Source organism: Caenorhabditis elegans, chromosome V (genome assembly GCF_000002985.6).
Source record: "Caenorhabditis elegans chromosome V".
Classification (NCBI taxonomy): domain Eukaryota; kingdom Metazoa; phylum Nematoda; class Chromadorea; order Rhabditida; family Rhabditidae; genus Caenorhabditis; species Caenorhabditis elegans.
Genome location: NC_003283.11, coordinates 3,298,751 through 3,312,433, shown reverse-complemented (window position 1 = coordinate 3,312,433; position 13,683 = coordinate 3,298,751). Strand labels below are relative to the sequence as shown.

The 13,683-nt window shown below is 35.2% G+C and overlaps 3 protein-coding genes, 1 non-coding gene and 1 pseudogene across 6 annotated transcripts; 4 read left to right on the top strand and 1 right to left on the bottom strand.

Moving 5' to 3' along the window:
* The first annotated feature begins 316 nt into the window (after positions 1 to 316).
* Positions 317 to 2,311, top strand: arrd-18 (Arrestin C-terminal-like domain-containing protein). The gene is made up of 5 exons (NM_071515.5): positions 317 to 508; positions 628 to 730; positions 884 to 1,046; positions 1,209 to 1,970; positions 2,025 to 2,311. Exons 1-5 carry the CDS (start codon positions 324 to 326, stop codon positions 2,162 to 2,164), a joined length of 1,353 nt encoding a protein of 450 aa, NP_503916.1. The 5' UTR covers positions 317 to 323; the 3' UTR covers positions 2,165 to 2,311.
* Positions 2,312 to 2,744: 433 nt separating this feature from the next.
* Positions 2,745 to 3,965, bottom strand: srbc-3 (Serpentine Receptor, class BC (Class B-like); the record flags this gene model as incomplete). The annotated part of the gene is made up of 6 exons (NM_071514.2): positions 2,745 to 2,888; positions 2,940 to 3,044; positions 3,091 to 3,192; positions 3,284 to 3,493; positions 3,575 to 3,794; positions 3,844 to 3,965. 6 exons carry the CDS (start codon positions 3,963 to 3,965, stop codon positions 2,745 to 2,747), a joined length of 903 nt encoding a protein of 300 aa, NP_503915.2.
* Positions 3,966 to 5,070: 1,105 nt separating this feature from the next.
* On the top strand, positions 5,071 to 10,019 carry F35F10.10 (annotated as a pseudogene). The gene is made up of 21 exons: positions 5,071 to 5,132; positions 5,246 to 5,376; positions 5,426 to 5,479; positions 5,526 to 5,785; positions 5,829 to 5,960; positions 6,001 to 6,072; positions 6,131 to 6,218; positions 6,779 to 7,094; positions 7,148 to 7,273; positions 7,321 to 7,392; positions 7,456 to 7,543; positions 7,602 to 7,843; positions 7,897 to 8,025; positions 8,070 to 8,138; positions 8,309 to 8,396; positions 8,460 to 8,555; positions 8,635 to 8,879; positions 8,925 to 9,050; positions 9,095 to 9,166; positions 9,775 to 9,886; positions 9,976 to 10,019. Coding segments are annotated over exons 1-21 (2,624 nt in total).
* mir-4922.2 lies at positions 7,544 to 7,601 on the top strand. Its single transcript, NR_068662.2, has one exon. It is a non-coding gene; the product is annotated as a pre-microRNA mir-4922.2 (primary transcript).
* A 416-nt stretch (positions 10,020 to 10,435) lies between the features above and the next one.
* On the top strand, positions 10,436 to 13,549 carry srbc-1 (Serpentine Receptor, class BC (Class B-like); the record flags this gene model as incomplete). 2 transcript variants are annotated; one of them, NM_071512.1, is made up of 6 exons in its annotated part: positions 10,436 to 10,557; positions 10,602 to 10,821; positions 12,854 to 13,063; positions 13,123 to 13,224; positions 13,271 to 13,372; positions 13,418 to 13,549. In NM_071512.1, 6 exons carry the CDS (start codon positions 10,436 to 10,438, stop codon positions 13,547 to 13,549), a joined length of 888 nt encoding a protein of 295 aa, NP_503913.1. The 2 variants fall into 2 exon arrangements, with proteins under 2 accessions (NP_503913.1, NP_001309643.1); NM_001322787.1 differs by lacking the exons at positions 10,436 to 10,557; positions 10,602 to 10,821 and having other exon boundaries at positions 12,872 to 13,063.
* Positions 13,550 to 13,683: the final 134 nt, after the last annotated feature.

Below are 13,683 nucleotides of genomic sequence, written 5' to 3'. Positions count from 1 at the left end.
CGCGGAGTGCATGTGTCTGCTGGGTTCGTTTCAATCGCCTTTTCTCCCTCCGTTGCTCGCAAAAAATGTTTTTGCCTAGTCGTCTAATGCTTACCCTTTTTTGAAATTCAACTGTTTTGTTATTATTTTTTAATCATCAAATCATTATCATTTATGTACATTTTTCATTTCAAATCATATTTTTTACAAACATTTTCTGAACCTCCGAAAAAAGTGGAATATTTTTAAACCCTATGCTCAAATTTCTGTGTTATCTCCTCAGACTCTTATCTTATTTTTTTCCCCGAATTTCCTCATGACTTGTTCTTTATTTCAGGGTTATCATGCCAAAAACGGAGCTACTTAAAGTTATATTCGATCAACCTGACGAAGTGTTCTTCCCGGGACAGCCGATTTCCGGGCGAGTGGTGCTCACAACGAAAGAAAACTATAAGGCTCGGGCGGTGAATATCAAGATCTTGGGATTGGCTCACACCAGCTGGAAGAACTACGAAAATGCTTGCAAATTGTAAGGAATTCGAAAACTCTGAGAAGTTACATATATAATTTAATTTAGTAATCTTTATCGGCTGAATTAAAATTTTTAAACTTGTACTGTTTTCTCATCCAATTTTATTTAATATTCAGTAATGGCAGCTCAATCTCGATCCGCCCACGATCAATTCATTACTCCGCAAATGTGAACTACCTCGACTACACCCAGCTTCTTTGGACTTGCGAAGATGGAAAGGTAGGTATTTTTAAAAACAAAATAATAATTCTTAGTTTTATACACATAACTGTTTATTAAAAAACAAAAGTTTATCTACTTGGGTGGGAAGTTTGAGCTCCCAGCGAGACCCAGAATATATTTGAGTTCAAAATAAGAAACATATAATTTCAGAACGAATTGGCAGCTGGAGAATACGTGTGGCCATTCTCCTATACTCTTCCCACCAGTATTCCACCAAGCTTCGAAGGAAAATATGGATATGTGAGATATACTGTGAAGGTTGAAGTGGATCGGCCATGGCGTAAAGACAAAGCCAAGAAGATGTGCATTACTGGTAAGGGTTATGCATAAATTTTGGTGGAATAGAGAAATATACTTTTAAAAAACCGAAGTAGACTTCTTTCACAGAAAGTAGATTTGGTATCAGGCCCAAATTAAATCAGATTAAGCCTTTTTTAGCCACTAGTATCTTGAAAATTCCAAAAGTATTTTTCAGTTTCTCCATTGCTTGATCTCAATGTCATTCCGCACTCGCTCACTCAAATCAACCACCAAGCCAGTGAAAATATCAGTTTCTGTTGCTTTCAAGGGGGAATTCTCGAGATGAGTTTGAACATCCCAAAAACTGGATTTGTTCCCGGCGAAACTGTTCCCCTGAATGTCCATCTTATAAATCACTCCTCGACCAGTGTTAACAACATCAAAGCGCAAATGCTGCAGCAGTGCAAGTTCACTGGATACAAAAGTGGTGCAACTTACAATTATGGTGGTGATTTTGAAAGAAATGAAAAAATGTCCGATAAAATCCAAAGAATAAAGTTTGACACGAAGAAGGTCGTCAAGGTATGTCAGAAACTGGAAGTGCCTGCCAAAAATGAGCACAAGTTCGTGCTGGAACTCCGTATTCCGTCTGTAACTCCAACCATCAATCAGTTCTCTCCTGTGATTACGGTAGAGTACATTTTACAAGTCAATGTAGACGGTCTAGTTCGTTGCGAGTCGTCAATCTTACTTGGATCCGTTCCTATTCACCAGTACCTCCCACCTGCCTACTATCAACAGGATCCAAATCTCCCGCCGAGCAAGCCAACTCCGATTGGAGCTCCACCGCCCGGTTACGGACCTCTACCGACCGACGATTCCGAGAAAGGCGCCGATGCACCGTATCCACTTGACCTCTATCCTAATGTCAATGATGAGAAAGTTCCAAACCCAAACGAAGATCCGACCAAGGATGGCACTGCAGTGCTTCCAAGTGGTAAGTTGATCAGATTTGTAGCATTTATAGAATGATCACACGACAAATTTTCAGCACCACCGTCCTACCAAGAATCAATGTATGGTAAAGCAGGCACCGTGCTCGACGCCAAAGAGAATGGACCATATGTTCCGAAATATCCCGTATTCAACAATTTGCCAGTCTATAACCCAACTGCTCCGCCTCCAGAGTAACAAATTCTAATCTGAGTCAGCCTGCTTTTCGCCTTGAATTGTTCAAAAACACTTTGTTCGCTTTTTTGCCTGTATTTACTGTTTGTCCCCCGTTAAGTTTTGTTCTCAAATTCCCAATGCATAAGTTAATAAATTACTTGTTTTCGTTACCGCTTGCCTACTCGTTCCGAATTTCAATTTTAATTTGAGCTTGAAATTCCGAGACGCGAGCTCAAGCTTTCAACAGGTCCCAACAGATTCAGACTGTTTCAAGCCGCCGCGTTCGCTTTGCGGCGACCTCCGCCTGCCTCACGCCTTGGTGCGGCTCCTAACCCGAAAAGTGTCGGCCGCATAAAAAAAACCACCCTTTGGCACTATGTGGTGTGAATACCAAGACTTTGACTTCTCGTCATAGTGCAGAAATGAGCCCAGAGGCCGGCGTGAGGCGGGCTGGTTGGAGGAAGATTTCAGGCTTTTTTGAGATTCTTGCTGAACTCTTCAAAGCTCGCAAGTAGCCTGGAGTTATTTGGAGAATTATAAGCCTTTTTGGATGAAATTGATGAAATGTCAGTTTTTTATAGAAACTAAAGGGTTAGAATGTTCACGAATTTCTCTCATTTCGATTAGTATGCGTTACTATTGCAATACTTGTTCGAGCGCTTCTTCTCTTCAAAATATTCAAAATAAAATATGATTCTACTGCACTTCCAACAAGCTTTATAATATAAACGTATGGGCCAATATTCTGCAAAAAAATTAAGAAAATATATTACTGAAATGAGGAAAGCCACAAGACCTTGAAGCTCGAAAATGGAAATTTAGGAAGAACATAATTGGATACTGTTGGCACAAAATCACATAGAAATACGTTGGCAGCGTCGACCAAGGCAATATGATTTATCTGAGATTCTAATAGTGTTACATCTCTACATAACAAGAACATTTACCTTTGAATGCTCACTGTTAGCATGATGACCCAGTGATTTATCAAAAATTAGCAGTCTTGTTGAGAGTAAACCGGAAAATGCAATGTTAAAAGCGAATATCACCTGAAACATGGAAAAATCATTCGAATGATTCTTCTTTTATGCCTTCTGCTTTGTCGAAATTGATTTTGGTCTCTCAATCTCAAAATATTACCGCTCTATCAGTTGTCCAAAAGTCGAAATAACAAGGATCAACTGAACATCGCAAAACTCCACAGTCTGTTGGCATTGCGGATATATTCATAGTACAAAAAAGGTACATAAGAAGATTTTCAAACATTGACAGGCTAATAGCCAACATCAGAATAATTATAGAAGGATATGAATCGCGATACTTATGAAACATAATTGGGGTGTAAATGGCCTGAAACTTGATCTCAGATGTCCCTTTTTAAACTTTTTTTATTTGAAAAAGATTTTTTAAATATAAAAATTGGATTCTCACCAAGACCCTTTCCAGAGAAATCGCCACAGCCACAATTGATCTCATAGCTCCTGCAGTTTGGAGTGGAAACCCTATATAAAGAATAAAAACTTGCTGCTCTCGGAGCTCCACAGTAAAATATGAATACAAAATGCAGAACGTCATATAGGCACAACCCAGAGCACTGTACGCCACGTCGAGAAAGAGGCGGTAGAAAAAGAGAATCATATTCTTACGAGTTCTAAATTTTTTTTATTTTCTGAATATTAATATGGCTGAGCTCAACTAACTTTACAGTCATTTTTATAAAATAGACGTTCATAACTGTTGTGTAAACAGAAGAAATCACCCCAATTGATGTTACGAGCACAGCGGGCACACTCATCAGAGGGCCTTCTTCAAGAGATGTCATTTTGTTAACTAAAATATAATTTATTTTCGTTCTAATTTATATCTTACTATTAGACTATAAGTTGGATCAAAAGTTGAACAAAAAATCATGCGCCTTTCGGAAGGCTCAAAAAGAGACCAAATGTTTTGTTTGAAAAGATCTGTGAAAAAAAAATTGGTCTGTAATTACACCTTCTTTATCAAAACTTATTTCTAATAGTAAGCTTTTTCAGTTGTCTGAGTTATAATTATTATGCTGTTACCTTTTTAACAAGTTGTGGTGGATGTAGGGAATTCACAGATACCACGTGCCTCTGATGGAGAAAAACTGAGAGAATTTAAAAAAGGGTTAAGATATATGGAGGTATTTTATTAAACACAAAAAATAAACATTAAGACCGCTTTTGTGCCATTTATACCCATAAACATGTTACGTTTGGACTCAAATAAGTTTGATCAGTCGTCGGGTACCTCTATATTTTTCATAATCACGCAGAAACTAGAAGCCGAAAACAAAGAAAAGAAAAGAGCGAAAATCAGAATGTTTTTTTTTCAATCCAATTTCCGAGTAACTCAGCGCCGGGATTATTTAATATGGGTATTTGTCAGAATTCTCGAATACCTATGAAAAATTATAGAATTCTGCGAGCACAAGTAAATACGTTCGCAGATTGAAATGGCGATTTCTGAAAAATATAATTAGCACCAACTTTTAAAATGGGACTTTAAGAATTTAAGAATATTAAAATACTCAACTTAATCTGAAATTTCATTCAGAAGCTTAAAGTTATTTCTTTCTGAAATTACAGTAATCCTACAGTCTCCTAAACTATTCCAACGGTGACATTACCGCAAATCGCCATGTTCATATCTCCCATTTCACAATTTACAAGATAGGAGACGCTAAAGATCACAATTATGTTTTTGTAGCATTCGATCAGACATCTCGCAAATGAATTACTTTTTGAACTCTTTTTTTTTTTTTTTTTTTTTTTTTTTTGTTTTTGTCTGTTTGACCTTGGGATACAACTGAATTCTTTTAGAGAGAACTTTATTCATTTTTTCTATTTTCGAGAAAACTATATTCGCATTCGAGAAGTCTATCTCTTGTGAAAAAATAAAAGAAAATGTCTCCACAAGACCCTGTGTATTCACAAAACGATCCACTGTTGGTAGGCAATTCAAATAGGTATGTCTTCATTTTTTGTTTGCATCGAGCCCTTGGATTACTTGCAAAGGCCTGGGCTAACAAATTTTTGGTTTTCAGGTAACTTAATAAGATAATTTTTATATAATTTTAAGATCACAATCAAGTGATCCTTGGAAGACCATTGCTAAGATAGCTACAGTAGTCATTGGAATCCTGTTCGTAACATCGCCAATTGTTTTCGGAGTTTCCGGAGTTGCTGAGAAAAATAAAGAAAGCAAACACGGTAAGAACGGGGAATTTCTGTGAAAGAGTAAAGTGATTTATGTGTTCAGGTTCTCTTGCGAATCAAACATCTGCGAATAATGCAACGGAAGAAAATACCCCTAGTGAGAATTTACAAAGCTATAACTATTCTGATGTAGTCATTTTCAGAGAATTATTCGACATCATTCACAGAAACGAAAAAGTCTATTATATTGAATCAAAAAACGGATGGAACAGTCACAGAATACGCAACATTTGAGTACAACGTTACAAGCGACGAGTACTCACGGCTCAACAATGATGGGACAAAAATTCAACCATGGCTCGTGAAGAATATGGAACGAAAGGTCAAGTTTTATTACTTCAAAGGTTTCCCCGTTAGAAAGACTGAATTTATACACAAGATAAAACCAAATGAGGACGGATTGGTACGTTTTCCATTCCGTTAATTCATTGGAAAGTTTGCTCCAGATTTATTGGAAATTCGAATTGGTGGACTCTTCTGAAATGTATGTAGATGAAGTAGCGATGACCATGTATAAAATGTATAAAATTATCGACAATAAAGGAAAAGCAGAAATGTGTACCGATGATTCTCTAAAGGTTAAAAAATCATCCTAGCTCTTTTAGTTGTTAATTACAGAACTGCTCGGATATTCCGAAAGATGACGAATTGATGATTCTTAATCCAAAATTCAAAACGTTTTTCATTGGTGTAAGTTTGCAATAGATTTTTGAAAATGAGCTACACCTTACATAATAGATGATTGCAGATGAAGATGTCCAAAAGAGAAGATTTTACTGACACATATTGGTTTGACACAAGCGAGATGGGCAGTTTTTCTGTAAAAGTCAGTTCACGTAAGTTAAGAAATGCTTCTCGTTATAGATGTAGTTTTCGGATTTTGTTTTTTTTTAATGTGGACTACGCTAAAATTACTTTAAAACACGAGGTTTTTAAGTTATCACCTAATTCCTATTTGAATTCCTTGAAAGCCAACTTGAAAGCCAACAAAAAGCCAACAACAATTAATTAATATTTCAAACGTGCGGCAGAACTTTAGTTTTCTCAAAAAGTGACAAAAACGCAATACTTGAAGGTAAATAAAAAATTATTTAAAATTCTACTCACTATCAGCGGTGGGCGGCAAACGATTTTTCCGGCAAATCGGCAAATTGGCAAATTTTTTTGTACATTTTTTTTCTGGAAATTTAAACATTTCAATTTTAATCGGAAAAATTGTACGCATCCTATAAATTTTCATACATCTCTTTTGTAAGCAATTTATGTGAAAATATCTTGAAAAATGGGAAAAGTATTTCGAAAAGACACAGTTTTAAGTGTTTACGTCTTATAAAAAAATCCCTCTTAAATTTCCGGCAGTTTTAAGTTTGGCAATCGGCAAATTGGACATTTGCAGAAAATCAAAATTTCCGGCAAACCGGCTTGGTTGATATGACACTATTCTACTTTCAATAAAAGTATTATTTTCAAAAAAACGATTGGTTACCCATCTATACAAAGAAACGGGAGACATAATTCATTTGGCTCCACGTGTATCAGATGAATATGATCATGGGTTAAAATTTGTAGTTGGACAGAACCACTTTGTCATGGGCGAACATTATAATAAGGTTACGTTCAAACCTTGGTCCGTGAAAAATTTCGCAATGGAAAAGGAGTTTCCATCGGGGATCGGCTATTTACAGAAGATAATTCCGGATCAGGATGCTTGGGTACTGTTTTTATAAATTTTATCTACACAGGTTAATCTAGAATCATGTTTTAGATCTACTGGAACATAAATATGCATGATGATAAAAAACAATTGATACATTTAAAAATTGAAATATTACAAATGCAAGAGCTTGTCAATCATGGAGGATTAGCTGAATTCTGTCCAAATTCTTTAGAAGTTTGAAAAAAAAAACAAAAGTGAACTGTTTAAGTTTTGAATTTCAGAACTGCATGGATATTCCGAGCAATGGTAGCTTACAATTTGAGAAACCACCATTTGATAAATTCTTCATTGGTGTGAGTTTACTATCTATTTTCTCTAGAGAGGCATGTAGATCACTATGTAATTTCCGGTTTTAGATTAAGATGCTCAACAACATGACAACTAATCATACCAATCTGCCAAAGATAGACGATATGGGCAGTTTTAATGCTAGCGGTCATTGGAGTGAGTAGGACAATTCATATTGAAAATATTGTCTTTTATATAACTGTTCTATTCACAGAACTACTTCGTCGTTATGAAGAATTTGATACACAAAGGCAGCCCATCCAATTAATTCCGGAATCGGGAAAAAACTATATAAAATTCACTTACGACGTTATCAACAATGTCTATTCGCATAATAATGCCGATGGATCAGACGTCTCGCCTAGGGAGCTTCAGTATATTGAAAGAATAGTACACGAAGGCAACAATGAAGCATTCATACAGCCAGACTATCCTGAAGAGGTGAATGGTGGTCATGTAAGTTTACATTTGTATCAGTCTAGCATTATTAATAAATACATATATTCTAGATACATTGGATGTTCAGATTGAAAAACAATGGGAAATCCGTCAAAAAAGTGGTGATCAAAATGGCGGGAGTAGATGATATTTTGAAGGAAAACGCAGGAATTATTGAAGCTTGTTCAAACTATTACATAGTATGAATGTATGACACTACCTTTTTAATGTTCATATCCTTTAGAATTGCACAAATATTCCGACAAACAAGAGTTTGATAATGGAGTATCCAGTGGATATGCTATACATAAGTGTAAGTACACTAGGAAAAAAATCTCAAAATTCACTGAAAAACATCAGGCGGCTGTGGAGCCTGGAGTTTGGGTTACTTTTAAGCTCTTTAGGTTGAAAGCTGATTTAATGTTGCCGTTTCCGCCACGATTCCCGCCTTCATAGTGATATATAAAATTACATGAATTTCAGGTTATTCTTTCTGATAATATACGACTATTTAAAACCGATGTCAATGATAGAAAAACTGTGGAAACGTTTTTAATTGAAGTTTACTGGCGTGAGTCAATTTTGTCAAAAGCAATTTTACACAGAAAAACATGTAAACTGAAAACCTGTTCAGAAGACACTCCTGAAACTTCCACAGCAACTACAACTGTCTCTGAAATGTCAGCAACGCCTAGAAGCATTGGTACAACTACACCTTCAAATGACACTGGTACGTTTTTTTTCACACTTACATTATTTTTTTTACAAAACCTATGTATAAAATGGTTTCTCAAATAAACAAAATTCAGAATCTCATCAAGATGTAGTCTCAACGCAATTACTAACATGGCGGCAACAGCATATCGCTTTGGGACCAATATCCAGAGAAAATCATGTGAAATTCACCTACGATGTCATGAGGGACATGTATTCGCACACTAAGCCGAATGGATCTTCATATGTTCCGTACAATGTTGAAAATATTGAACGAGTAGTGGATAAACGATTGAATCAAGTTTATTTACATAGGAACGATTTAACAAAATATACTTATGTACAGTTTCAACTTTTGAAATTTCAATTTTTCTTTTATTTTCAGATAAGTTGGGTATTCGATATGACGATCGATGGGAAAGTAGTAGTCAAATTGACAATTAAAGTAAGCGGAATGGAAAAACGTGCCAGTAGAGGGAAATTAGAAATTTGTCGAATTTATGGATACGAGGTCTGATATGATACAGTCTTGTCATTTAATTTTTTTATTTTCAGAAGTGCACAGCGATTCCTATTGACGAAGGATTTACGATTGAGTATCCTCAATTCTCTGTTTTCAAGATTGAAGTAAGTTTTTCAGCAAGTAATCTGGCTAATTGTTGTTAGATACCTATATTAACAATATATTACGCACATATATGGACTAGTAATAACTGGCACTCAAATATAAAACACTAATTGCTCACTTTGTTTTTTGTTTTAAATATGAATTTTACACGGGTTACAATGATTACTTTCATTGTATATTTTTTAATTAAAAATTGAAAAAGGTGAGCAATTCGTGTTGTATATTTACAATTGGGTCCAATATTACAATGCTAACGGAATTGGGGTTATCGGTACCATCGATCTAAAAAGTCCAATGTAACTAGATAGGTAGATGTATGTATCAGTATTAAAATGTGAACAAAGCCATATCTATTGGAAAATTCAGCTTACCAATAAGTTTTAGAAATTTCTAAAGTTACTGCTTCTGATTCTACATATTAATTCATCAATTTCCGGTCCCTCCGCGATTACAGTAGTATTAGAGACTTCAGTATTAATAATTTACTATTCACTTACAAAAACTCATATACAGAACATTACGATTTCCTAAAATATATTTTTTCGGGAAATCCGGATGGGCGTCTGAGCGCGGTACAGGTTTAAGTTATTTGTACGTGTTTTTTCAGTACTACTACAACGCGCTCAGCGATCCGAAAAATAATCCAGATACAATACTTTTCAAAACCAAATTGAAGGAAGGACTCAACGTGGAAAGTCTCTCAGTCGAAGTCAACTGGAGTAAGTCATCATATTTTAGAAGCAATTTGTATTTTCTGCACCAAGTGTATAGTTACTATATTTTACCTAGCGGAACTATAATTTTTCAGAGCCCAAAGGACCACTCGCCAACCAAACTACACTGTCAACCTAATTGTTATATTTAGAGTCGAAAATCACAATTAAACAAATAAATGAGAATTTATCAGTTTGCAGTTATAATAATTTTTTTTTGAAACCTCGTTAGCAATTTAATTTTGAAACATCATATTTTGCTTCCGACAATCTTCTAACATCTCCACCACTACTTGTGTAAAGGGTAACATAATTATAATTGTAGTTTGGAGTTATCCTAGCCGAGACAACTGAAAATGTCTGCAAGTGAATTTTGATCTAAATTATTAAAGTAGCATGTGATTCCAGACCACTTTTTTGAAACCTGAAATTATCAAACAAGAAACTTTATTTTTATTTTTCAGCCTTTCAAAAAAACGAATAACTTTTTTAGTTTTAATTTTGAACCAACTTATAGTTAGTTATGTTTAATGCAATAAAACTGATTATAGAAAAATGGCATCCCCTGCAGAAGGTCCTCTGATGAGTGTGCCCGCGGTGATTGTAACATCAATTGGGGTAATTTCTGCTCTTATCACAATTGTTATGAACGTCTATTTTATAAAAAAGATTGAAAGGTTGGTTGAGTTGAAGTATCACCACAAACTCCTGAAATATTTAGAACTCGTCAGAAAATGATTCTCTTCTTCTACCGTTTATTTCTCGATGTGGCCTATAATGTTCTGGCTTGTGCCTATATGACATTTTGTATTGTCTATTCGTTCTTCACTGATGAGCTTCACGCGCAACAAGTTTTCATCCTTTACGTCGGGTTTCCACTTCAAACAGCAGGAGCTATGAGAACGATTGTAGCGGTGACGATGTCGATTGAGAGGGTTTTGGTGAGAATTCTACACTATGGCGAGAAGTCAAAGGCATTGTGTTTTCACCACAAACGTGGAGTCAGAACGTCCCTTTTCGCTTTGATCACGAAAAATACGGGAGAAGAGAAGCAGACGTCTCATCTGATTTCGCATGCATGGTTAAGAGTGTGCTGACGTCAGAATTAATCTGGGAAAAATTCCCGCATTTTTTCGTAGATCAAATCGCAATGAGACTTTCTGACATCACGTGACACAGCGCCTCAGACCGGGAGAGAAGAGAGAAAAAAGTGGTTTGTGCGCGTGAGCGCGTTTGCAGCGCCACCACGAGAAATGAAAATTTTTTTGACAAAACACCCATTTTTCGAGCTTTTGCTGGATTTTAGGGAACATAGAGCAAAATTTATGAGGCGGGACCACCTAGCGGATCTCCGTGGTATTATTAGCTTCATTTTAACATAATTTTTTTCGGAAAAACTCGTAAAGTGAGCTCTGAATTTGAACGAATCTGACAGCAAAACATAATCTTTGCAAATAAAATTTGATTTTCGAACAAGATTTCGCACAAATATTTGATTTTGCAATTTTAACTAAAAGATGAGACCTTTATCAAAGTTTTTTGTCAATAATTTGACAGAGTACACTGAAAAAAAAATGTCTTGACGACAAAATCGATTAAAAAGTGAAGTTACAAATATCATGTGAAGTTTTGTAAAATTGATTGAGAAATTGTTCTAAAATCAAAGAATTTGATAAAATCAAACTCTTAACTAATCAAAACCGGTGAAATTTAGAATAATTCTGGTGAAATTGTATAGTTCTAACCGACATAGAGGTCTATACATCAACACATTTTTTATGTAAGTGTTTCTCTTGTATTGTTCTTTAAAAAAAGTTCACAACTTTACATAAATAATCAAATTAGCATTTTTTACAAGTTTGGTGTTATATTCTCCTTGTCTTGATGAGAAATCATCAGATTCTTCCTACCCATACGGCTCTAGATACCTCAACTTCGACAGCTCCTATCTTTTTGGAGAGGCAAGATATCAAAAAGTATTATAATTAACTAAGAACTTGTAGAACACATCAAGAACTATATTATTCAGTTTATCCTATGTTTTTATCTTTTAAGATGAGGGAGTTAGAGCAGCTAGAAGAACCGCAAAAAGTAAGCAACACAAACGTATGTCTAACTCCCTCATCTTGAAAGATGAAAACATAAATTAAACTGAATATTATAGTTTTTGATGTGTTCTACAAGTTCTCAGTTGATCACTTTTTGATATCTTGCCTCTCCGAGTAGATAGGAGTTGTCTAAGTTGAGGTATCTATAGGTATTCGCATATGAAGAATCACATGGATTCTCATCATGTAATACTATTAATCATCTTATTTTTGTGGAAAGCAATGATTCAAAAATGTTTTTTTCGAAATAAAAAATGAGGTTTAGTCCGATCTAAACATTTAGAATTGATCTAGTGAATAGTTTCTGCCACCGTAACATTTTGCGTGGATTTGGGCATATCTGAACAATTTCAATGCTTGAGACTATGTAATTTCTAGAAAACTGAAATCAAACATATTGATACTTAAAAATGTTGCTTTCGTGTAGAAAATTTGTCATACAGTTAACTCGTACTAATCTGTTCGAAAATCAATGATAAATCAGCCAAAGACTGAATTTGTTCAATAAGATGTTATTTAAATCTTTTTAAAAGCATCAATTCTTTCAAAATTTTATTATTTTTTCCAAATTTCATCTTGAAAACTCGAATAAGCGCAGAATTTCGGCCCGTATTCATTTGATACGGTAAAAATGTGCAAGCGCGCTCCATTGGACTTTTCAAATCTCAATTTTCACAACTCTCCCGATTTGAGGCGCTGTGCGTGACCACATACATAGTACGAAAAGTGGTTCTTTCACCGCGGCCGACACTTTTCGGGCTCATCGCCAGCTTGCGGCGTGAGGCAACCGGTTGTTGCCGCAAGTCCTTGCGCGGCAGGCGTTTTGGCAAAAGCCCTAGTTTCAACAATAACAAAGCTTTTTCAGGCCATTTACACACCGATTATGTTTCATAACTATCGCCATTTATGCCCTTCTATCTTAATTCTAATATTGGCTATTAGCTTGGCAATGCTTGAAAATCTGATTATATACCTCTTTTGTACTTTAAATATATCCGCAATTCCTCGAGACTGTGGAGTCTTGCGTTGTTCACTTGACAATTGTTATTTCAACTATTGGACAACGGATAGATCGGTAAAATTCATAAGCTATAACAGTTTACTGAACTTCATTTAATATGTTTCATATTTCAGGTGTTATTTGCGCTTAACTTTGCATTTTCTGGTTTATTATCTACAAGACTGCTTCTCTTCAATAAAAAACATAACCATAATGCAGGTGAAGAGCATACAAAGGTAATTGTTTCTGATTCAGAGTTGCAGAGCTCGATTAAAATTTCAGATAAATCATATCGCTTTGATCGACGCTGCCAACGTATTCTTATGTGATTTTCTCCCAACTTTCTCTAACTATGTTAATGACTACCCATTTTTTAGTTTCAAGGTCAAGATTTTAACTTCTTTCGGTTTTATAACTCCTTTTTTTCAGAACATAGGACCTTATGTTTACATTATAAAGCTGGTTGGAAGTGCTGTAGAATCATACTTCATTTTCAAGGTTTTGAAAAGGAGAAGCGCCCGGTCGAGTGTTGTGGTAATAACTCGTACTTTTAATAATTGAAAGAATATATGAATCAATGCATGAAAAACTTCTAATTTAGTATTAATTAATGTTGAAAACTGTAGTACTTGGTATTGATACAAAATTGATAAACAAATAATTCTACCCTCGCTAGCTACATATGCTCTGTTATT